General features: G+C 47.2%; 1 protein-coding gene across 1 annotated transcript in view; it reads right to left on the reverse strand.

Moving 5' to 3' along the window:
* Positions 1-25,982, reverse strand: part of CPT2 (carnitine palmitoyltransferase 2) — a 96,920-nt gene that overhangs the window by 42,941 nt on the left and 27,997 nt on the right. Inside the window, exon 2 of the mRNA XM_085602595.1 lies at positions 22,520-22,600. Within this exon, the coding sequence (XP_085458721.1) occupies positions 22,520-22,600 (81 nt within the window). The remainder of the gene's footprint in view (positions 1-22,519; positions 22,601-25,982) is intronic.

A 25,982-nucleotide genomic window follows, 5' to 3' on the forward strand; every position in this document is an offset into this window, starting at 1 on the left:
GCAAACCAGTGAGATACGTTTAGGTGCCTGCCCTGCAGGGGAGTAACTCCTTTACTCCAGCGTTGTGCAGATCGTCGAAGTACTTGGTTTCTGTAGCAGAGTTTAGTCCAGGTAAAATCTAAAGTTATGTAGTAAGGGGTTCCTACTTTATACCCAAGGAAGGGGTGGGACACACTCTGGGGACCCACCCATGGAAGGATCAGGACAGAGGGGTGGCTACACCCATGTCCTTTGTCCAGTTTCGTGCCAGGGCAGGGGCAAATGGCTCCTGCAACCGGTTTGAGCTGGACTATGTACAGGGACACCAAATGTGTCCCCAGTGCAGACATCAAAGCACTCAGAGTGCACCCACCCAGCCCCAATACACTAAAGCCTGTCTGGGAGGCGGTCACACCTCCCTGTGACAGGAAGCCTATTGTCAAACCTTCCCCTGCTCGAGCTTGGCTCAGCAGCAGGAGGGCAGACATGTCTGTGGCTGGCAGCATACATTTTGTGATGCCAGGGTCAAGAAAGCTGGTACCGGGTAGCCCGGTATGTCATATTTCTCACTCTAGGAGAACCCAGAAAATAGGTTCCAAAGGCTGCAGAGGGGCTCTGCTCATGCAGGTGCACCCTCTCACATAAAACCCAGCACCCTGCCTTCAGGATTGAGAGGGCCTGCCATAGGGGTGACTGATAGGTTTACATGTGCAGTGATATAAGGTAGATATAGTGAACCTATATCTAAGTAAGGGGTGCATGCATCAACTTACACAGGCTGCTGTTGCGGACCTGTGGTGTCATTTTGAATGGTCTCTCAGGGGTGGCACAATACATGCTGCAGCCCCTGGGAGGCCTCTGGGGTACCTATGCCCTGGGTACATAGTATAACATATACTAGGGACTTATAAGGGTACCCCAGAATCCAATCTGAAGTGTACCTAAAGTACATGCAATCAATTTAGGGGAGAAAGCAGCTAGGCTGGGGTCCTGGATAGCAGGATCCCAGCCAGTCTAAGTCGAAAACAGTGAAACATCAGCAAAAAGTTGGGGTAACTATAAGAAGCAGATCCTACTCTCCTGCACATGTGAACTTTTATGGGTTTACAGCTGTAAACCGAATAAAGTTGTTTGACTGACTAACTTGCCAGGACAACACGGCAGTTTAAAACTACACATACAGGCTCTGCAGTCGCAGGCCGGAGACTTATGTGGGTGGTACAATCAGCGCTGCAGGCCCACCAGTAGCATTATGCCAATCAGGGGTAAATCAATTGTTATTACATTTTAGATGCAAAGCACATGCACTGGCCAGCAGTGAAAAAAGTGCACAGAGTTCAACAACTAGCAAAAACAAGAGGTCAGAAGGCAAACAGTTTGATAAACCACACCAAGGATGCCAGATCTAACAACCACCATCAGTGATTTCTCTTTAAAACAGCACTCTGAAAGAGGTGTGGTGCAGCGGCCAGGGTGCCTGACTCTAGACTACGGGGTTCACGGTTCGATCCCCGGTGCTGGCGGCAGGTTAGCCCAGCACCATGTGACTGTGGGCAATAGCTTGCTTAATCTTCCCGAGGGCCCCCAGCACCGGGACACCACTTCAGAGGTAGCTGTGCGCTTTACAAATACTGGTATTTCATTTCACTAGCCAAACCATCAGATTCAACTCAACTGCCCAAGAATTGTTTTAAGAAGCCATAAGTGGTTACTTCAGTATGCGAATAACTGCGACAACCAGTGTTTTGGTTTTCTGGACAATTCATGGAGTTCCAATATTCATTATCATTTTGTGACTTGGTCCTACACAGCCAAAATGCATGTTTTACATTAGGCGGGCCAACATTTACAGACAAGTTATTTCGTTTAGAACAAGCGGTCTGACCATTTTTCAGAAGCTCTCTGTATTGGCACTTGCCATGATTTTCAACATTATTTTGCAATAAGCCTCATCTGCAAGCTTTCTTCATGGATGGTATCACTTTTTGATTGCTGGCAAAGTTTGCATTGTGCTCTCTTATTAGCCATGGGGGAAGCATACATCCTTATTAGAATCCTTAACTTTAATTTTACGATCCTGCGTAGAGTTCAGGTATGATTACTAACGCAATATGGGCTGATTTTTGCAAGTGTTATGCTGTGAAAGCTACCGCCCATATGCTAAACTTAACATCCATATGATAGATACCATAGATTCCAATAAGCAGGAGATAAGATTACAATAGAGGAACATAATCTGACCCAGGTTTTTCGATCAGTGAATAGCCCTAACATGACCTCGGTATTCCTTGAGGTCAAAAATGGTTATAGCTTTGAGCCTGCACTAGATTTGATCCACCCGGTTATTGCCAAGAAACTATTTATACAATTTAGGCATGGCTCTCTCCCTCTCTTCTCGAGAACGAACAACTGGGCTGGTTTCAGCAGACAGCCCTGCCCTGGGTGTGGTATCATCGAAGAATCGGAGGTTCATGTAATTTTCTTTTGTGCAGCCTATAAAATCCCCCGTAGAAAATGGATAATCCAGCTTGCAAAAAACATGAGGGCTAGGAACTATAAGAGACCTGTTTAGGTTATCGAAGTACGATCCTTCTCCTTTATTTGTCACGGTGATTGCCACATTTTTATTTTCAATGTGGCTAATCAGAAGACTATTATTATTGTATTAAGGCAAATCCTGCGGCACTACTCATCTTAAATATTGTGCTCTTTTTTATGTGCTTGCTCATATGTTTCAAATTTTATTCCTTTTTGTATTTTTGTAACATCTTCTAACATTTTTTGTTCTGGTTTTATTGCGTTTTATTGTGTATTATGAACTTTTATGGCTGACAGCCGAAATAAAGTTTTCTGACTGACTGACTGATTACAATATTCTATTATCACCTCATCCCGGTATATAGCCACGAGCTTTACCTTGCTTCATTGGATCAAAGTGCCAAAACCTATTTTCATACCAGTGTCACTAAGAGATAGACCGACCATCATTATAGACTGTAGCCAAAGACAAAAAAAACTTGCTAACAACCACAGCTGGGAGATGGCAATCACTCTCTACACAATTGTTTATTATAAATGATCTTATTGTCCTCAAGTTTTCACTATCAACAAAAGGATAATCCAGGCATGAAAAAACTGGGGGTGGATAAGTTATTGCGCCCACGCTTGTCACCCAAGGTGCATCCATTAAGGTTCCTGAGGTGGACACTTGTAAAAAAAAACATCTGTTACAATAACCTACCAGGAGACTCCAACCATTTTTGCCAAACACACACATTGATCTATAAAACTCAACGTCAAATTAGATTAGTTTATGCTAGCAAGATGCAGGACCTCCTTAGTTTCTTGCACTTGAGATGGCCTAGCTTTGTTGTCGAATCACATTAGATTCCTCAGCTCCATCCCTGAAATGTCAGTCCTGTTGCCCCATCAAAAACTAAATCGCTGTTGTGCCTTTCGTTATGGGGCTCCAAGATAGGAGGTTGGTCTGATAATAGCTGCTGGGACATGGCCAACCAAATTAAAACATATATTGCACCAGCTTCATAGGTATAACCATTAGTTTACCCAGTGGCGTATTGGGGAAGGAGCTGGTGGTGCACCCCGGGCGGCGCTGTTTTTTAGGGCCACGCATGGCGGCAATTCACCCTTCACTTCACTAGCACAACCCCCTCTCGAACTCTTGCCTGCACGCACGTCCGTCGATGTGCGGAAAACTGGGGGACCGCCCCGGGCGTCAAAACCGCTAGCTACGCCATAGATTTGATCTTGTTGCACCACATTTATATATTAACTTCGTCTTGTAATTTATCTAACTGTGGTCGGGGCTGTAGCTGGTAGGACCATAACTACGTAAAAATGGTGGTGGGTGATATTCACCTTAATTAACAAGGTTCTTCTAGGATATGGGCTGTTTTTCTATCTCCGTTAACATTTGCAAAACCACTGGGGGTAGTTGGATGCGTGTACCATGTTAAGCTTGTTAACAAAACTGGAACGCTAATTATCTCCCCCATATCAGAAGAGTAAGGTGCAACACGGTTTCCCTACATTCTATAGATCCCTAGTCCTTTTATCATAGAAGGAACTAATTAAGGTTAAAAAGTGACATTGAATATTATCCATAAAGAGGGTCTCCTTGATGGTGTCCTCTTAGCTTTTAATTTCCTACAGTTCTGTCCAGAGCCTGACCTAATAAGCAAATGATTTGAAAGTCTGTGACAGCAGCTAATGTGGGTGAGAGACAGTAGCATGAAGCAAAGCGACATAGTAGAACTCACTAACAGTATGAGATAAGATAAGTATTGATTCCCGGCATTATGATGCCCAATACTACACCATAAGTAGCTCCTGAATGTATTTTGGCCCAAATTCACATTTAATCAAAGTCTTCCAATGGAAGGTGCAATCACTCAATCATAAGCCTCTTGTCAGAAGACAATCACAGCACAAAGGAAGGGTGAATTTGGTTGCACCTTTTACGTATTGTCAGTAGTTTTTTGTACTGAGAAAAACCACCTCGATGGAGCTCAAATTTCTCTAAGGTGTTTTCTGTGATGGAAGCTTCCGTTATGACCCACCCATGCCATGTTAAGTGTTAGACCTAGCATTTTAGCGGGTTAACCCCCGGACTGTTCGCCCTCCTATTTATGACCAATTTTTCGTTGGCTTAAGGACTCTGGGCAATTTGCCACTGCTAAATTGCACATGCTCTCTTTGTAAATTGCGATTCTGATTAGTTTTCCATGATTGGCATAGCTGATGTTCTGGTAAGTCCCTAGTAAAGTGGACTGTGTGTGCCCAGGGCCTGCAAATCAAATGCTACTAGTGGGCTTGCAGCACCGGTTGGACCACCCACCCAAGTAGCCCTGCAAATGTGTCCCAGACCTGCCACAGCAGTGTCTGCGCGCGCAGTCTTAGACTGCCATGTTGATGTGGCAAGTGCACACACTTGCCAGGCCCTAAACTTCCCTTTTCCTACATGTAAGGCACCCCTAAGGTAGGCCCAAGGTACCCCCATGGGCTGGGTGCAGTGTATGTGAAAGGTAGGACATGTACTGGTGTGTTTTACATGTCCTGATAGTGAAATACTGTTCATTTAGTTTTTCCCTGTTGAAAGGCTGGCTATCACTCTAGAAAGTCACATGGGGGTTGAGGTGACCCCTGCCTTTCCTGGGTGACTCCGCCAGGCTGAATAGACCTTTCAGCATTTAGAGTGGTGGAGTAGTTATCACTAGCTGAATAGGCTGGGTCTGCTCTGCACAATGCGGTCTCCTCCTCCTGTAGTAAAGATGGACCAGGGAGAACAGAACTGGTTTTTACTGAGCTCAGATTCTTGCAACAAAGACCTCAAAGAGAAAATTGGATATAAATATTATACCTAAAACCCCAGAAATCTAGATCACTTCTAGAATCAAGATGAACCTCTGCCAAGGAGAAGAGCTGAAAAGATATAAGGAGGAGTACTGCCCCTTTGCCGTCTGTTGCTTTGTTGGGTTGGCCTGCAGTTGCTGCTTTGCCAAAGGGAGGACAAAGACTTAAACTTTCTGTGAACCTGCTTATGAAGAATCTCCAAGGGCTTGTGTGGGCATGCTTCCTGTTCTGAAGTCTCAGGGACACAAAAGCTTCACCACCAGCTTCCTTGAACTCCACTGCTGGATGTTATGACCTGCCAGGAGGTGACTGTTCCAGTTCAGGGCCTCTGGAGGTTGTTCCTGTTGCTGGGAGCTGAAAAAGCTTGAAGAAACTAAGAAAAGCAACGCATCACCCTTCCAGTGCCTGATTTTCCGATGCACCACCGCAAAGCGGGAGAAATTTCCACGCTCCACTTACGTGCAGCCAAAGAAACGATATGGCACCTGTCAGCAACTAAAACGTCCGCTGCACGCAGAGTCCCATGCACGAACTCCAAGATCACCGCACTCTCTCAAACACAGACCCTGCTGTGCGGCGGTAAGAACCGACACATCGTAGGACCACAGCTGAAGAAATAGACGCATCAGGTTGCCACCGCCATCTCAACCTCAGGCACGTCATGGATTTCCACACATCGCACCTGTGCGACAAGTTTTCCGACGCATCACCCACGGACCAGAACAGTCTTAGAATGGATGCACCACTTCCTCCTACAGTCCGGATATGACACATAATTTCTCCTGCATGCAGCAGAACTGTTGCATTGCCTCCCCAAGGACTCAGGAACTGATGCATTGCTGTGCTTTTCAGTGCTTCCCTTCTCAGCAGCCGTTTGACCTTGTGAATTCGGATGCATTTGAGATACTTTGTGTAAAATTCATGCATCCATAGTTTTCTAAGGACAGAATTTTTTGAAGCCTTTTAAAAGTCATAATTTGAATTTTGTATGTTGGATTTGTCATTTTGGTCTTGTTTGGGTTAGATAAAGATACTTTTTTTTTCTAAACCGGTGTGCTTTCACTCTGTTAATGTGTGTCCGGTACAGATACTTTACACATTGCCTTAGGAATAAGCCTATCGAACAAGTTACTTACCTTCGGTAACGATGTATCTGTAAGAAACATTAGTTAGTTAGATTCCTCACCTTAGAATATCCCCAGGCGTCAGACTGGATCCGGAAGATTTTTTGTCAGCAATACCCCTTGCGCGTCGCTAGGCGTCGTCTGCGGCTCCGCGTCCGTCGTCGGGCGCCGGAATGACATCGTCGGAGTACTTAGACGCCGCCCTCGCGCGCTGACGTCAGTTCTTGTACACAGCCTTCCGCGCCAGGAACGCAGAACCATGCAAGATACCGACACTGGTGCCAAAAAATTCTAGGGCCCTGAAAGGGATATCCTTAACCCTAGATGTCAGTTCGCAGAACGGGGAGGATGGGTGGGTCGGTGAGGAATCTAACTAACTAATGTTTCTTACAGATACATCGTTACCGAAGGTAAGTAACTTGTTCATCTGAAAGAAACACGTTAGTTAGATTCCTCACCTTAGAATAGATTCCTCACCTTAGAATAGATACCCAAGCAATACCATCCCCGGTGGTGGGTCTGCGAACCAAGATCACACCAGAAAGTCCTGGAGGACAGAACGGCCAAAGAAGCCATCCCTCCGGACTTGGCTGTCAAGGCAATAATGCCTGGCAAACGTGTGTAGCGAAGCCCACGTTGCCGCCTGACAGATGTCCTGCAAAGGGACACACCGTCCCAAAGCAGTAGTAGCCGCTGTGGCCCGAGTAGAATGGGCGCGCAGCCCAACAGGAGGGTCCTTTTTTGCCAAGGAATAACAAATTTTGATGCACAAAACGACCCACCGAGAGATGGTCCGTTTGTGCACAGCTTTTCCCTTCTTAGCACCCACGTATCCAACGAAAAGTTGGTCGTCCACCCGGAACTGCTTCGTGCGGTCCAGATAAAAGGAGAGCGCACGTTTCGGGTCCAGACGGTGGAGCCTCTCTTCCTCTTTGGAAGGATGCGGAGGCGGAAAGAAGGTGGGCAAGGTGACAGACTGCCCAAGATGAAAGGGGGTCACCACTTTCGGAAGAAAGGAGGGACGAGGCCGAAGGACAACCTTGTCCGGATGAACAGAGAGAAAAGGAGGCTTTGAAGATAAAGCCTGGAGCTCACTCACCCGTCTAGCCGAGGTGATGGCTACTAGAAAAGCAGTCTTAAGCGTCAGCAGACGAAGAGGACAATTATGAAGAGGCTCAAAGGGAGCGCACATTAGAAATGTGAGAACAAGATTCAAGTCCCACTGAGGCATTACAAAAGGGACAGGAGGGAACGTGTGAGTAATGCCTTTTAGAAAGCGTGTAACTACAGGGGACTTGAAAAGAGAAGGCTGATCAGGAAGCCGCAAGAAGGCAGAGATGGCAGCAAGATAACCTTTCAAGGTGCCCAGGGCAGAGCCCTGCCGGGCCGAAGAAAGAGGAGAACCTCAGAAAGAGGGGCAGAAAGGGGATCCACAGCCTTTGCTGTGCACCATGCCACAAATTTGTTCCACCAGCAGGCGTATACCGTCTTTGTGGAGGGACGCCTGGCTGCCAGAATGATATCACAGACTTCAGGAGGCAAGTCAAATGGCATCAACTGCCGCCGCTCAATCTCCACGCATGGAGGTGGAGGCTGGACAGGTTCAGGTGGAGGACCGTCCCCTGCTGCTGCGACAGAAGATCCTCCCGAAGGGGCAGACGTATTGGAGGATCGGTCAACATACTGAGTAGCTCGGGATACCAGTACCTTCGTGCCCAATCCGGAGCCACCAAGATGACTTGGGCCCGGTCGTGCCCGATCTTCTTCAGCACTCTGGGCAGAAGTGGTATAGGCGGAAAGGCGTACAACAGACCGCAACTCCACTCGTGACGAAAAGCGTCGCCGAGCGAGTGCCGCCTTGGAAACTCCAACGCGCAGAACTGCTGACATTGCGCGTTCTCTTCGGTGGCGAATAGATCTAACCAAGGCTCTCCCCACTGCTGAAAGAGACCTTGCGCCACTTCGGAGTTCAGACGCCATTCGTGATCCATCATGCACCGGCGGCTGAGTTCGTCTGCTCTGGCGTTCAGAGAGCCCGCCAGATGTTGAGCCACTAGGGTGACGCCCTGGTGTTCCAGCCACGTCCAGAGGCGCAGAGCCTCCTGACAAAGCGTCCACGACCCCACCCCGCCCTGTTTGTTGCAATACCACATGGCGGTGGTGTTGTCCGTGAACACCTGCACGACACTTCCCCTGACAGAGGGAAGGAAGGCTTTCAGTGCAAGTCGGATCGCTCTCAACTCCAACAGGTTGATGTGGAGGCGAGACTCCGCCGGAGACCAGAGGCCTCTGATCTCCGCCTCTCCCATATGGCCACCCCAACCCAGGAGGGACGCATCCGTCACTACGACATGCTCCAGCTGGGGAAGGGAGAGGCTCTTGCCCGTGACCCAATCGCGGTCCGTGAGCCACCACTGCAACTGCCGTGCAGTGCCCTCCGAGATCAAGACATGGTCGGACAGGTTGCCGTGATGCTGGGCCCACTGAAACTTCAGGTCCCACTGCAGAGCCCGCATGCGCAGCCTGGCGTGATGCACTAGTAGGATGCAGGAGACCATCAGCCCCAGAAGCCGCAACACTAGCCTGACCGAAACCCAGGATAGCGGCCGAAAGATGGGAATCAGGGCCTGAATATCCCGGACCCGCTGTTCCGGCGGATAGACCCGGAACTGCGCCGAATCGAGAACCGCTCCGATGAAGAGGAGCTTCTGAGTGGGACTCAGGTGTGACTTCGGCACGTTGATGGAAAACCCCAGCAAATGCGGGAGATCCGCCGTAGTCTGGAGGTGGGAGACGACTGCCTGGGGCGAGCCCGCCTTCAACAACCAGTCGTCGAGATAGGGGGAACACTGGAACCCCAGATCTGCGCAGATGAGCTGCGACCACCGCCATCACCTTCGTGAACACCCGAGGGGCACTGGTAAGGCCGAAGGGGAGTAAACTGAAAGTGCTCCTGACCCACCGTGAACCGCAGGTAACGCCGGTGGGCCGGCAGGACGGGGATGTGGAAATATGCGTCCTGCAAGTCCAACGCTACCATCCAGTATCCAGGGTCTAGGGCAGCTAGAACCTGAGCCAAAGTTAACATCTTGAACCTTTCCTTCCGGAGGAAGGCATTGACGTTCCGGAGGTCCAAGATAGGGCGTAGGCCCCCTTTGCCCTTCTTGGGAACCAGAAAGTAGTGGGAATAACAACCACGACCTACTTCCGGGCACGGAACGCGCTCGACGGCCCCCTTGGCCAAGAGGGCCGAAACTTCCTCGTGGAGAAGATTCAAATGATCCCCCGAGATACGGTGGTGCTGCGGTGGCATGGCTGGAGGGGTCGTCTCGAAGGGGAGGGAGTAGCCCCTTCGGACGATTTGCAGCACCCACCTGTCCGATGTGATGGACCGCCAGTGGTGCAGGTGATGGCGAACTCTGCCGCCCACTGGCGTGGAATGGGCCTGAAAGCTCGGACTAGGAAGGCTTTGAGGCGGATGCTGCCGGGGTGGATGTGGGCTGACCGCGTCGTCCTCCAGAACCGCCTCGGCGGAAACCACGTCCGCGACCAGGTTGGTTCTGCGGCTGGTGGCTAGGCGGACGTGAGGAGGCACCCCTTCCTTGGCCACGAAAGGGGCGAAAGGCGGAAGTTTGCGACCGCGGGGCCGAGAGGCCCAAGGACTTGGCCGTAGCCCGGGAGTCCTTAAAGCGATTCAGCGCACTGTCCGCTTTCTCACCAAAAAGGCGAGTGCCATCAAAGGGCATGTCCATGAGAGTGCTCTGGACATCACCCGAAAAGGACGTGGACCGCAGCCAGGCGTGACGTCTAAGCGCCACCGTGGTAGAAATCGCCCTACCCAGCGAGTCCGTAGTGTCAAGCCTACATCTGATAGCATGTCGCGCTGCATCCCTCCCATCGGCCAGAGCCTGGGTAAGTCGTGTCTGGACCTCCTCCGGACACAGGGGCAGCACGTCCTCCACCGTATCCCACAGAGAGTGGGAATAACGGTCCAAAAGACAGGCGGTGTTCAAGGACCGCAGGCCCAAACTAAGGGAGGAGAACAGCTTTTTGCCAAACTGTTCCAGTCTCTTGGAATCCCGGTCCGGCGGAGCGGTCGGGAAGGAGGATTGGGAGGTAGAAGCCTGGATAACCAGGCTCTCGGGGGTGGGGTGTTGGGACAGAAAACTGGGATCGCCCGGAGCAGGGCGGTGGCGCCTGGCGACGTTCCTGTCCACAGGAGGAACTGTGGAGGGCTTGGAGCAGGTGCCCTGCAGAATGTCAATGAGGGCCTCATTGAATTGCAGCAGGGGCTCAGTGGAGCTTGCTGCAGATTGAAGCACCTCAGTGAGGACGTTAGTCCTCACAGCCACGGCAGGCAGCTCGAGCCCAAGGGCTGCGGCCGCCTTGCGCAGCACCACAGAGAAAGCAGCACCCTCCTCCGAAGCCACAGTCAGAGGAGAGATGAATCCAGTGTCTGGAGAGGTATCCAGACCACTGGCCTCCCCCAGTTCATCTGCCCAGTCCTGTGACAGCTGAGCCTGAACGGCCATAGGGTCCTCGGACCCCTCCCATTCGCCTCTGTCATCCGTGTCCTGGTAAACAGGAGGAAGGTGCGGAGCCGGACGATAGACATAATGTGTCTCCAGCGGTGCCGTACGCGGCGTCCATCGACGCCGTAACGGCGCCGGGTCCGGACCGGGGCTGAAGTGGGGCACGACGCCGAGCGGAGCCGGCGTCGGAGGTGGAACCGGTGTCGACGCCGGCGGAGGAGGCGTGACGAGGTCGACTGGCGGGGACTCGGGGACGAGCCCCTCGGGCACTTGCGGCGTCAAGGCCGGAGCCGTCGACGGCGCCGGGGCCGGAGCCGCCGGCAGGCAAGGTTGCCCAGTCGGGTCCGCGGGGCCCGAAGGCGCACCAGTGGGCGTCGACGGCTGAGCCAGATTCCTCATGGCCGAGAGGAAGGCACTGACTTCCGCCGGCGTCGCGTCAGTCCCAGGGACCGGCGGGTATGGGGACTTGCGCGGCGCCTGCGGCTCCGCTGGAGCCGCGGGGGTGGAACCACCCTGACCCTCGGCCGAGTCGCGCGACCGGCGAGGGGAGTCCGAAGAGCGGTGTCGCCTCTTGGACTTCTTGGAGTGCTTCGACTTACCCGAAGACTTGGAGCCAGACGATCGATGATGACGTCGGCTGCGGCTCCGCGACCGATCCTTGGACCTACTTCTGGACCGGGATCGAGAGGGGCGCGGAGCCGAGTGGCGAAGCTCGAGAAGCTTACGGGACCGCTCCCATCTAGCCTTCGAGGTCAGGGCCTTGCAGTCCGAACACGAATCCGCGTTGTGGTCGAGGCCCAAACAGTAAAGGCACCGGCGGTGATGATCCGTAACCGACATCAAGCGGTTGCAGTCAGCACAGGCTTTAAAACCAGGCATCCTACCGGCACCGGAGTCGAGACAAGATCAAAAAGGATCAAAAAAACTTAGTCAAAAAAGACTAAAAGGGGTAGCTCTCCCGGATCTGCGCTTACTGGCGCGGAAAAAAGAAGAACTGACGTCAGCGCGCGAGGGCGGCGTCCAAGTACTCTGACGACGTCATTCCGGCGCACAACGCCGACGACGGACGCGGAGCCGCAGACGACGCCTAGCGACGCCCAAGGGGTATTGCTGACGAAAAATCTTCCGGATCCAGTCTGACGCCTGGGAATATTCTAAGGTGAGGAATCTAACTAACGTGTTTCTTTCAGATTGCTCGTGCCAAGTTTCAAGGGGGTGAGCAGGGGTTATTTAAAGTGTGTAATTTCCTTATAATGAAGTGAGTATGCCTTTTTGACCATCATAAAGCCAATAACTCCCTAGATCTACTTCCACTCCTATTGTTAGGGCAGGACTCTCCTCATATGAATTCAGCTTACTCCTCACTATACATTGCTCTGTAGTGGCTAGCAAGTTTGCAGCTGAACAATGAGCTGGGTATCAGTCCACGGCAAGAGATACTACATTGTCATCAACCCTCACTGAAAGTTGGATTAAGCTTTCCTTCTGAAAACTCGGGTATCAACATTGGTGTGGCAAAGATTACTGTGCGAATGGATGCATCTAAAATCAATGCCCTCCAATTCAATGCTATACCCAACACTCCGGTTCTTAATTTTACATTGTGATGGTCTGAAAATCATGTCTAAAGTAATCATATTCCTTCATAAAGAAGGAAAATAACAACATAAAGAACATCTTCAGCAACCATTAAAAGCCCCAGAAATAATACTTCCAGCAGTTTTGTTGTACCTGGGCTGCTTACAGTGCATTCACTAACTTAGAGAATGCACAAGATAGTATGTGTGCTGCAGATAGTACAACTCAGAAACATTAAGAAGCACCCATTGCTCTGTGTTGCCTATTCTTGGTCTGCAGATAGAACACATTTAGATAAAAACAGGTGCCTGGACCCATTCTGTGCCTGAATAACGAACTAGAACATGTTCATGAAACAATCACATGATCACCAAAATTCAATTTTCATTCCTACTGACTCCATATGAAAATGATGCTTGGAATGTATGGCGACAAAACAGGGCTAGTCATTTTGGAAAATCACATGTGTAAACTACAGTGACAAAATTTACTGGAAACATATTTATCTGTGCTTGCTCTTTCCACTAAGACGGAAAATGAACTAGAAGAGGGAATGTTGCACAGAACACAAAGGTAAAGTGCCATGAGAAACTCTCCCTCATGCCTAGCAGGATCACAGTCCCTACACTGCTTTCCAATAAACAATGTCCCACATGCTTCGTATAATGAATGCTTAGTGGTTCTTGTGCTCACTTAAAAAAAACACTAACACCCCCAGGCATGTCCCACCAATGCAAAATAAGCTTTATTTATGATGCGAGATGCACTGGCAAACGACCCAAGTCATCTTGCAAGTCAAAGTTTCACCACTGCAACTGCTTTTTAGGTTGAGCCTAGACAGCGCATGTGCTGCTCTGCGAGTCATGCTGTATCTGGAATATGGGCATCAATGACCTCCCATATTTTCTATTGGCTCCTTTAACGGTCTTTCATAAATTCTGGCTTTTGATTGTTGAAAAGGCTTACTAGTCCCTCCGTTTGCACTTTCGTAACCTCCCTTATGGACTTCCCCCATTACTTGTGCTTCACTATAGCTGCAATGTATCTGGTTTTCATACACATTTTGTTCATCTCATCAGTGGTCATGTTTTGCAGTAGTCGCGTTTTGTTTTCATCCTCAACGTGGCGCCCACTTCACGATCGCTGCTCTTTATCTGGTTTTAGTACACATTATTTCCATCTCAAAACATATTTATGGTGTACTTTGCTATTACTAGAATTACTTTGTTTTTCAAGCAAGTAGATGGCAGTATGTATAGCAATTTCCCCAATCCTGATGTACATGTATTTTATTCATGTAACTAATTAATTTACTTTCTTCCTTTGTAGGTTTTATGCCTTTTACATTTCAGAGCTACGTTTCTAAAATATTGTTTGTATTTACTTTTTGGTATGCTTCACGATCGCCGAGCTTTATCTGGTTTCAGTACACGTTTTTTTCCATGTTGAACACATTTTAGGGGGACTTTGCTATTACTAGAAAGACTTTTTTTTTTTGCAAGCCATTAGGTGGTAGTATGTACAATGTGTTCCTCAATTCCCCTGCACATGTATTTTATTCATGTGACAAATGAATTTACTTTCATCCTTTGTGGGTTTTATGCCTTTTAAATTTCAGAGTTACGTTTTTCATTAAAAATGTTTGTATTCGGGAGCCGGCTATTGTGGCGTTTGATACGGTGGAGTGGGCATACCTGTGGGCTGTGCTAGCCAAGTTCGGCTTCGGGCCTGGTTTTGTGGACTGGGTGAGGTTGCTTTACGAGGGTCCCCTTGCTAGTGTTGTGGTAAACGGGAGGGCGTCCAAGCCGTTCAAGCTTGGGAGGGGCACCCGGCAGGGTTGCCCCCTGTCGCCTTTGTTGTTCGCCCTTGCTCTTGAACCGCTGGCGGCGTGGATACGATGGCATCCGAGTATACGTGGGCTTCGATGGTCGCCCGACCACGAGGACCGTATCTCACTTTACGCCGACGATATCCTATTATACCTCGCCTCGCCCCAGAAGTCTCTCATAGTGGTTTGCGACGTCTTGACTTCTTTTGGTAGGAACTCGGGCCTTGTTATCAATTGGGGAAAGTCATATCTGTATGTTTTGTGTGGCGATGTTCCGCCTGTCCCCCGAAACTGTTCGATCCAGATCGCCCGGCAGGGCTTCCGGTATCTAGGGATTTACATCTCCACTGACTCCATCTTGCGATATGAGAAGAATCTGCTCCCCCCCCTGGCGCGTCTGCGGCGGGATGTGGCGGGCTGGCGGCGGTTGCCGCTCTCCCTCCTCGGGCGCGCCGCGTTGTTTAAAATGATGTCTCTTCCCCGTTTCCTCTATGCCTTGCAGAATACCCTTGAATGGGTCCCGACTAGTTACTTTCGAGAGGTCGAGAGCCTCCAGCGTTCGCTATTGTGGGACGGGCGGCCGCGCATAGCGATCGCTAAGTTGACGCTCCCATGGTACGACGGTGGTATTGCGCTTCCGGACATTCGAAGATACTACTGAGCCACCCAGTTGTGCGCGATTAATCATGGTGTCTATGGCTCGGCGTTGAGCCCCGGCTATGCCATGGATCGGTGGTTACTGCGTGGCGGTAATTACCACAGAGCTTTGTACTCGAAGTCGTTGGACTCATCCCTTACGGGGCCCACTGGGGTGGCGGTGCGGGTGTGGAAGTTGGCGATGGACTCCCTGGGTTGGGGGGGCAGGCTTACCCTCGCTACCCCGTTGTTTGATTCTGATATCCTGGGGAAGCTTTGGCATACAAAAGGGTTCGAGAAATGGGATTTGATCGGTATCTCCAGGGTCGGAGACTTGCTGGCTCAGGGCAGGGTGAAGTCCTTTGAGGAGCTGCAGAAGGAGTATGAGCTGGGGAGCACGGAGTTTTTCCGCTATGCCCAGGTGCGTCACGCCTTGCGGTCGGTCCTCGTGGAGGGTGAGAAGGTGCCTGCGTCCTCTCCGTTGGAGGACCGAATTCTGGACGGCCATATGCCGGAGAGCGCGATCTCTCTCATCTATTAGAAGCTGATTAATGTCCGGGCAAACCTTCTTCGGGGGTTGCGGGATCAATGGACTAGGGATGGCCTCGAACTGGATGACGAAGATTGGCAATATGCAGTTTCTTCTCCTAGGGAGGTTGCGATTCCGTCGTGTCTGCGGCTGGTGCAGCTCAAAATACTCCATCGAGTCTACGTGACAGGTCCTAGGTTGGTCCGTATGGGTTTCTCTGAGGAGGGTTTATGTAAGCGAGGCTGCGGCATGGTGGGTACCTTCTTACATATCATCTGGGAATGCGGCGTGATTGTGGAGTTTTGGAGGCGAGTCCATGCAGTGATGGGGGAGGTGACGGGCATTGTCATGCAGCCGGAGGCGCGGTGTTGTCTCTTGAACGTCTGGGGTCCTACCGATCTTGATGAAGCACAGACTCAGTGGGTGACCCTGGGGAACATGGTGGCTAAGCGGGACATCGCGCGCCTGTGGGGCTCGGCTGGGCCTCCTGCGCTGGCAGCGTGGAAGGAAAATATGGATTGGAGCATGCTCAGGGAAAAGACAGTGTATTGTGCTAGAGGGCACCCGCGGAAATGGCATGCAGTATGGGGGCGATGGAACCACTACAGGGGGGACATATGTCTGCCCCCTGATCCGGATCCGCCTGAGGAGCAACTTTCCCCTTGACATTCTTTCCGGCTATGTATTTGTTGTTGATGACTGATTGCCTTTTCTGAGTCTCTGCTTTCCCCCTCCCTCCTCTCATTATAGCGTTGTTTCTGGTGGACGAAATGGGACTAGCTCCCCTTATGGGCACCCATCATGTGCATTCGAAGCTTATCGCCTTGCTAGTGTTTGGTTTGTGTGTGTGTTTATTTAAAACTGAACCTTTTCTGATTCTCCTTTCAGTGCAGTGCGAACGCTTTTCTGTGTTGCTCAACTTAAGCTGCCGAACCTCCGGGTTGTCGGCTGAATAGCTGTGTTCCGGATTTACTGAATAAAGGTTTTTCAAAAAAAAATAAAAAAATAAAAAAAATGTTTGTATTTACTTTTCTATTATAGCCGCAATTCCTTTGTGCCCCTTTCAAAGCTTTCTCTTCCGGATATTCCGATCAGAGTGTGGCCATTAGCAGTTCCAATGTGACATCACATTCTGAGGTATGCAAGTCAAATGCAGTCAGCTTCCAGTCAGTATGTGTCTAATTGCTTCATACCAATTAAGCGGTTTCAGATGAAGGGCAACCTTGTATCTTATTTATTATTTATTTAATGCATTTTTATACAGCGCAGACTTTACCCGAAGGTGTCAGAGCGCTGTACTATAGGACCAGTTTTGTTACATGAGGAAATTGTTACAAAAATAAACAGGAGACTAGCAAAGGTAGGGTAAAACCATAGAAGGCAAAAAAACAATATCAAACACAGCAAGCTAGAGTGAGGAATGTACAAGAAAACATTACAAATTTACAATGATGAACAAACTTCCTTGAGGGGCCTGAGAATGAAAGTATTAGTTCTGAAAGTGTCTTTGGAAGAGAAGAGATTTGAGGTCGGCTTGGACGATCCGGGTAGGGGAGGTGGCACTGAGCAATGGAGATTCTCACTGCATTACCTGAGAAGGATTGAGCCATCGATCTTTCCCTTTTGAAGGAGGGAGGCTCAAGCAGAAATGTTTCCGCGTTCCAAGAAGGTCTAGAGCCTCCAGACATTTTCAGTTTATTCGCCAGGTAACAAGGGGAGGAAGTGTGCAAGACTTTGTGGGTGATGCAGGCAGTTTTGTAAATAGATCTTGCCTCAATGGGAAGCCATCGAAGAGAAGACAGGATAGGAGTGATGTGATCACTTTGTTTGGACCCCGAAAAAGCGAGCTGCTGAATGGAGGACGGATTTGAGAGGGGAGAGGTGGGATTTGGGTAGGCCAGTCAGATGAGAATTGCAATAATCCAGTCTAGAGAGAACCAGCGATAGGACTAAGGTTTTTAGGTCTTTCTCCGGGAAGAACCGACAAATCCCCCAGAGAAGGCGCAGCTGGTAACGTGCATTCTTAGCAATAGAGTTGATGTGGGAGATTAGGTTGAGTCTTTTGTCAAGTATGACACCTAGGGATATAGCGCTGTCGACAATGATGGGTTTACTGTTGAGTAAATTCGGCTGATCCTTTCAACATTGAACAGGAGGAGGGGAGAGAGAGAGGTAGATAGGAGGAATTTAGAATGAGTAGGTGAGCTAACATCCAGCTGTGAATAGAGTTGAGTGTAGAGTGGAGTAGTGAGAGATCGTGCGCGGAAGACACCTTGAGGTAGATTTGAGTGTCATCCACATAGAGAAGGTAGTGGATCCCAGATTTACTTAGGAGGTTCCCTAATGGTTCCAGATAGAGATTAAACAAAGTGGGTGCAAGGATAGAACCTTGAGGGACGCCTTGACCTACTGCCAATGGAGACGAAAGACTGTTCGCTATCTTGATCATTTGGGATCTGTCCGAGAAGAATGAGGCAAACCATTTAAGCACTGTGCCTTTCAAGCCCATTCTCTGTTGAAGAGTATTAAGGAGGGTGTTATGATTAACAGTGTCAAAGGCTGCAGAGAGGTCTAGAAGAATAAGAAGACACGATTCCCCAGAATAGAGTATATGCAGTGCCTCATCAATCATTTGCAGCAGGGCTGTTTCAGTGCTGCAATTTTGAATGAAGCCAGACTGGAAAACGTCAAGAAGATGATGGTCCATAATATGTAGGGAAAGTTGTTTCGCAACACATTTCTCTGTGATTTCCGAAAGAAAAGGGAGGTTGGTGATGGGGCGGAAGTTGTTGAGGTCGTTCGCATCAGCCAAGGTTTTTTTGTTTTTGTTTTTAGAAGAGAGGTAACCTATCCTGTTTTGAGTAAGAGATTAACTAGACTGGTCCATTAAGAGAGAGTATGGGTGTAGAAATCAATGGCGAAGTCACTAGGGATGGGGTCAGAAGAATGGTTGGAGGGTTTGGTTTCGAGGATGCATTTGAGGAGGTCCTCTTGCGAGATGACGGCAAAGTTCTGCCAAGTGACTAAGGAGTTTTGCTCCTCAATGGGGATGGTGTGGGTGACCTGATCCATCAGTGATTTGACCTTTTCATCAAATAATATAGCAAATTCTGCTGCTTTCTTTGTAGAATCCTCAGGCTGATGGCTAGGGAAGAGCAGTTTGGGTTTTTGATGAGGTCAAAAAGGTTTTGGGGTCTGTTTTTGGCTGAGTCGAGGAGGGATCTGAAATGTGATGCTTTTTCATGGAAGATGCGATTGTGGTATTTGGATCTTACTGAACGTAAAAGAGAGAGACTGGTGGTGGATGGAGATTGTCTCTAATGTTTCTCCAAGATTCTAAGGTTCTTCCTTTTATCATAGAGAGCTTTATTGAACCAAAGTGCTGAGGGGGTGGGTCTTTTCCTTTTGCTTTGGAGTGGAGCGACGTTATCGATTTCGACTGCAAGGACTGAGAGGCAATGGGAGGTGAGATCATCGACATCCACGTTAGGGTCTAGCCTAGGAAGTGAACACATAGCAGAATCCCAAAGAGTGTCAAGATCAATGTTTTTAGTGTTGCGGAACCAGGTAAAAGCCCTTTTAGGTTGACCAAGAGTTATAACGTGCAATAGGTGAAAACGGAAGGGAATGAGGAAGTGGTCAAACCAGTCTACATGGATGGGGGGAGCAAAAGTAAGCAGGTCTGCTTTAGATATAACAAGGTCCAGAATTGAGCCCTTAGAGTGTATCATTTCCGAGCAATGTTGGATAAGATCATTAGCTGAAAGAAAGGTGGCAAGCTTGTTGGCAGTGGAGTCTTCCTAAGAGCCCAAGTGAAGATTGAAGTCATCCAGGAAGATCTGTCTGTCACTTTGAGAATATTGGTCACTGATGAAGTTGGTGAGTTCCTCCAAAAAGGAAGAACAGTTACCGGGCGGGTGGTAGATGGCATGGAATCTGAAGGGTGAGCAGTGTTGTACTTGAAGCTCTAGGGATAGGCATTCGAATGTACGGAAGAAGGTGGTAGGATGGCATCGGTGGTGTGAACAGGTTTACACATGACATGGATTCGTTAACAGGAACTAATGCTGTGCACCCAAAAAGCAAAGAAAAATGATCAAGAAATACAAAAAATATAAAGATGTCACAGAATGCTATTCTTTTGGTAAACAAAAAAAATGTATCTACCCAAATGGTAACCATACAGTAAATATATGAGGAGTGCTACAAATACATATTTTATTTAAACATCCCAAAATGACAAGGTTTGTATGGTGCGTTAAATAGTGTTGAGGCCATTTCTTTTAAATAAATTCTCTTTTTAAGTATCCTACAAACTATTTAACCCTCCCCCGCCCCGCCAGACTACTTGCCGCTAATTTACTGTTGTTCATGGTAGAAAAAACTTGCAACACGTGGCTCTAAAGGGCAAATGTGTTTTTAAAAGCCTTTAGACTATCTTTGCCATGGAAACCAATTGCCATGCGCTCACATCCGTTTTGAAAGTCAATACCTATGACTAGCTGTAAAGATCTGTATCACTGCTCACACTAGCAATTGAGTGTTTTTTTGCTGTGTAAATATGGCATGAATTGCCCTGAATCAACGGCTCTAAAACTTCACATACAGACTGGAACCCAGTTGGCAACCTCCCAAATTATTTGATGTGCATATCAAGCTACATTTCTTGTAACTTTTGAGTCTCTGGCACTTAAGCAAAAATAAACTGTCTTGAACCAAATAGCAACCCTTCCCGTGTTTAGGTACGAAACATCTGCATTTATTGTTTGTAAACTTGCTCTCTCTGTTCACTTTATTCTGCGTTACTTCATAAAAGGGAATTTAAAGTGAGAGAAGCCGTGTTGGAAGGTTGCCTTAGTCACTTTTTATAACAAAGTATTACTTATGTTTCAGAGGAAATAAGCTTAACGTGCATCATTACGATATTGTGTCTTTCTTTTCAGAATACATTTGAGCCCTTCTGATTTTCTGCAACTTTTATGCTACCCACCCACTCGCACACTAAGTCTTACTGTCACAAAAGGTTAGGACCTGCTTTGCCATGATGCCATTGTGTAACAAGCAGGCTTCATGGCACTTGGTTTGTATAGCTGTGCCTTTCCATGCTACTTACATGGATGTGTGACCCCCTCGGCACCACTCATTATCCATATTTCGTGTCTCATGTATCGTCGTCGTGTTTACCAGCGTCCATCACGGTGTAGGTGTTTTCTAAATCAATATTTTTACCTTAATCTGCAGTTTCAGTGGCAGTGCCAGTTAGAAGTTGCCCATTCGATGCCTAAAGCAAAAGACACCGACACCACACATGCAAAAAAAGCTACAGATTTTTTGTAAATATGCTGCATATCTGAACACTTATAAGGTCCAAAAGGCAAGACCTGTTGGCTATGCCAATGCTTGTATATAGTGCAGCTGAGTATATGGAAACCAAACACCTCATAGCTATCAATAATCATATAATTCCTCAGAAGACTTCTTCCCTATGATCACGTAGATCAGCAGCAGGCCTAGAATAAATACATAAAACAAAATGTACACGTCCAGTTGATCATTGGGACAAAGATTAAAATAGTGCGACACAAGCTTGGAATAATAGAGCACAGAGTACCCACATTACATATCCCATGTCCTAAGTAGAAAAGTTTCAGTCAATCAATCTTTGTCATTTGCCTGAAGAACTGTGCAGTAGGATGGCGTGCAAAATGCGAACCATTAACCTGTTAGGGGCTGAAATTTTTAATGAGGAGAATACATATCACATCCATGTGCATCCTGGATATAGGGTGGGACTGGAGTGCTCGAAAGAGGAGCAGGAGTCCCGGGAAAGGAGACGGATAGGGAGGTGAGGCAAATAATGAACAGCTACTTCTAAAGCAAAATCGAGGGTAAGTTACAGAGAGGGCAACTAGAAGCAGGAAGGACAATAGGAACAAACAAGGTAAGGAAAGGAAAAAAGCCAAATTATAAGCAGTGGAGAAACTCCATTCCATGATTTTATGCAGGTCATAAAGTTTTAAACACCGATTTACAAAGCGCATTCATCCATACACTAAAACAAAAACCAAGTGAGAAGAACCAAAAGAAACTTGGACACAAATTCGTAGCTTAAAAGGGTGAAGCCATCCTGCCCAGGTTCATATTCTGTTATAGAATCCAGGCTGCCATGATAAAACTCCTCTTTTGCTAGTAATGGGATTCTGTTCAACTCAGTCCTTGAAGGTCAGCAGAAGTCACTAACATAAGGTCAATGCAAGTTTATTTTCTATGATGGCGGTGTCCTGCCAAAAAAAAAAAAAGAGACCCTGGAGGTGACTTCCTCACTCCAACGGCTCAGCAGCAAAGATCATCTAAGAGAGCCTTTTTTCTACCTTCAGCACTGCGGACTGTGCTTGCTGAGTGGCGCACTCACTGTTCAGGACCACAACAACTCTCTGCCAGCCCTTACCCAACTCATCTTCCACCTTACCAGCCAATTAAATCCTCCATTAATGGGTTTAGGAACTTCAGCTTAGCCTCATGAAAGTACTGTGGGACGAGATGGTGGTCAAGTCAGGAAACATCCTACACCCAAAGTGCCAGCTTTCCTCCACCAAAACAGAATCATTCCCACATCTGGCACTTGGGAGGTCATACTGAACACAGTAACCTTGTACAATAACCTGAATTAGTAGCTGGGATGGAACATTTGAAGTAGGGTGAGGATGGCCCCTAGAGAAGACAAGGCCCTTGTGCAGGATTGACCTTCCTCCGGAAACCTTGGTCATTAACCCTTAGAACCCCTCTACATGACATTATATTTACCTTTTCCTTGGAACCCTTAAAACTAAAAAGTGGTGATCCTCCTTAAAATGCACAAAGGCACAATTCCATATCTTCATTTCGCCTTACTTCCATTACTGCATAACAGTACTATAGCTTACATATATAATGCACTCACCTGTACTGCTCGTCATCGAGTAACGGCTTTTGGGCATTGAGGTATCTTTTAATAGAATCTTCCAGTTTTGGAATAGGTAACCTGAAAAAGAAAGGAATAATCAGATTACGATTATTCTCCACAATCAATGCAAACCAACATGCTTCCTCCCTCTCATTTAAATTGATTGCTGAGGCAGGCATGCCTTCATGGTAATCCGAGGAATTCCTGATAGGTGTGTGCCCCAGAAAGGCTAGGACCTGCGTGAAGTAGTCAGTAATAATCAGGACAGAGCAGCATCCTCTCCTGACTCCCCCTTATAGTGCTGGCAAGTGATGCACAGAACTAGGAACAGGAAGTCCAGTACGCTCCCTTGATTTCATCATATGTAGGACGCCTTTTTAGGTGTTACCTACCCTGTCAAACCTAATGGTTTATTTACACACCAAGTAGAAATGGGCCTATTGTAAAGATGTACTGTCAGAGGTTATTAATATACATTGGTATAAAGGATAACTTCTATATTTTGTTTTACTTAATTGCTGAACTTTTTTTTGCAGTTCAATTTTGCTTTCAACCTCAAAATTAAAGAATGCTATCGTAGCACGACACAAACATAATTGCTTACAAGCATTCTATTAATAGGTGCTACTCTTACTCTTCTCAATGCTACTGTCCTTTCACCCCTGAAAGGGTGAAACACTAAGTTATCAACACAGGACAGAAATCTGTTCTTTCTTGGCAATAGTTTAAATATTAGGCTTATTCAAACAGTCCTCCCATTTCGGTACAAAGAAGAATAAACACATTGCTTCCCTGTTTTCAATAGATGGGACATCTTGGGCACTTCTCCTGCCAAGCATAGGTCAAATGTTGCGATGTACAACATCATGGGATGAGTACTGTACAGTACAACATTGATATGATGTTGCAATTTACAATGTTCATGAGTCTTTACTACTAATAGAGCTGTGTGGGGTCTGTCAACACTAACTCCTGAAAGAGCTATCAGATGTACTAATCAAAGAAAGTCTAATTCGGACTTCATCAACGATCAAACACCCTGTTAACGAGTGAGGAGTCACATTCTGCAATAGTCTTTAACATGGTTAGAGCAGATCTCAGTGGCCTGTGTAAATCAAGGGCACTTATACAATCCTGGTGCCAACTATCGTCATGGTCATTGGAAACACGGGATAGCTGGTAGTACTGCAATCTTGTGGAACTGCCAAACACCTCCTCTTTGGGCTTTGACTTTCAGCAGTTGGCTAAGTCATCCAGTAAAGCCTTACTCCTGGATGGTGGTCTGGAGCACAACGCAGTAAGTCTGGAAGCATATGTAACATCAGCTCATAAATGTAATGCCCAATCAGTTACTCTCTGTAGAAGGGTACGTGTAGGAGGCTGGCTTAGATATGGTGCACACTTATTTAAGTGAAGCACCTTGCACTGATCCAGACAACCCTTTTGGTGATTTTAGTGGTCTTAGACAACCTTAGAAAGCTCTCCAAGTGGTAGCTGTGGAGAGCAGCCTTCAGGCTTATCTTAAAGGAGTGTTAAGCAGTTTGTTTTTACCAGATCTAATCATTTAGTGTAGGTTAAATGAAAAAGAACCACAAAGTGTATATATAAAAATAGTTCTATTTATAACACAACATTCAAAGTCAAAGAAAGCTTTATTCGATTGCTAAATCAGACAATCATAAAAGCACACAAAAGATATAAAACACATCAATCAATTCATAAGTTAAACAATATCATACGAATATAAACATAATCTACAGTACATTACAGAGTTAAAAACAGTATTAAATTAACAGGATCCCTCGTCCGATTAGAATCGATTAAATAAGCATACGTTTCCTTTGACTCAGAACTTCCTTCAGAAAGATTACTATCCTAAAAACACTGTGTTCGTTATCTAAGTGTTGTAGTGCAAGGAGAGCAGGACGACATTGACGGAGCCCAAACAATTTTAGAACTGGTACTAAGTACATTTTCCTTGCATGGATCTAAAATCTGCAAAAGAAAACCACGTGAATCGTAGATTGGTAGGAATTGTTATCACAAGGGCAGAGTTGGAGGTTTTGGGACCAATCATTCATTATAGGTAAAGTCTATGAAATACCCCCAACCTAAATCTAGTTAGTAAAAACCTATCATAAACTCCTGGTACAAAAGTTAAATAGGGTTGGATGTTAAAAGTAGTTAAAATCAGCTGATTATACAAGACTGTAGGTTGCAATATCTCAGATGACATTCTAATTGTGTCCAAAAGCAAAAAGCCCTCTTTTCTTAGTTCTTTCCTCGTTATAGTCCGAATAGTTCTAGGATTAGTAAAACTGTCAATACGGCCAAGATCTTTTAAAAAATTGCGAACGTATCTTATCGATGGGATTTTTAGGGCCCCTTCCATTTTCAAGGTATCTGATAAGATGTCTCTGTTTAACTTTGCCTCTTCTTTAGCACAGGCTCGTGCTTTATTAAGTCAGAGATGAAGGGAAGTCCCAACTCCGCATGGCATATACATGATGAAGTACTATTCGGAACAGATAAAATGTATCTTAAGAAGGAATTTTCTATGCGTTGGATAAGCCACAGATCAGTGAACCCCCAGACCCCCGCACCATACACTACTGATGAAACACACTTTGCCTTATACATTTTAATGAGCTCCTCAGGAGGTCATTTTCCCAATTTCCTAGCAAAGTTAGTGAGGGCAGATGTTGTTCTTAGGAGTATCACTTTCTTCGCTGCAACTGCTTGTGCCCAAGTTTCATTATGAGCAAAGAGGATTCCCAGATATGAGAACCTTTTGGTTACCCCAATCTTCTGACCTGTCACAAATATATCTTTAAGTTTCTTAGTACCACAGCCGCAGCGCATAATGAAGCTCTTGGAGGAATTTACTCCTAAGCCAAGATCCTTCATAAAATGAGAGAAGATGTCAAGCACCCTCTGAAGACCTACTTGTATGCGGGACATCAGCACCGCATCGTCTACGTATAGGAGGGCTGGTATTGAACGTCTGGCCACTTGTGGGAAGTCTTGGTTATCTTTGAGAAGAGCCTCCCCCAAGCCGTTAATGTAGAGGTTAAAAAGGAAAGGAGCCAGGACACAGCCTTGCCTGACGACGCTCCTTATCGGGAATGTAGCCAAACACTTGCCCTTCAAACCACAGCCCACACGTGCCTTGGCATCACTATAAGAACACTTAAGAAAATAAATAATCTGAACGTCAACTCCCATACCTTTTAAAATAGACCAGAGTTTACTGTGGATCACACAGTCAAATGCGGCTGTGAGGTCCACAAATCCTAAAAACAGGTTCCCCTTTTTTGCCCTTGTACATTTCCCAACCAAGATAGACAGATTTATACCCTTTTCCACCGTCCCCAGACTCGCACGAAAATCATATTGCAGGTCAGATAGAACAGAGTTCTGCTCTGCCCAATCCTGGAGGCATTCTAAAATTATTCTACCT

This window comes from Triturus cristatus, chromosome 4_2 (genome assembly GCF_964204655.1).
Source record: "Triturus cristatus chromosome 4_2, aTriCri1.1, whole genome shotgun sequence".
Lineage (NCBI taxonomy): Eukaryota > Metazoa > Chordata > Amphibia > Caudata > Salamandridae > Triturus > Triturus cristatus.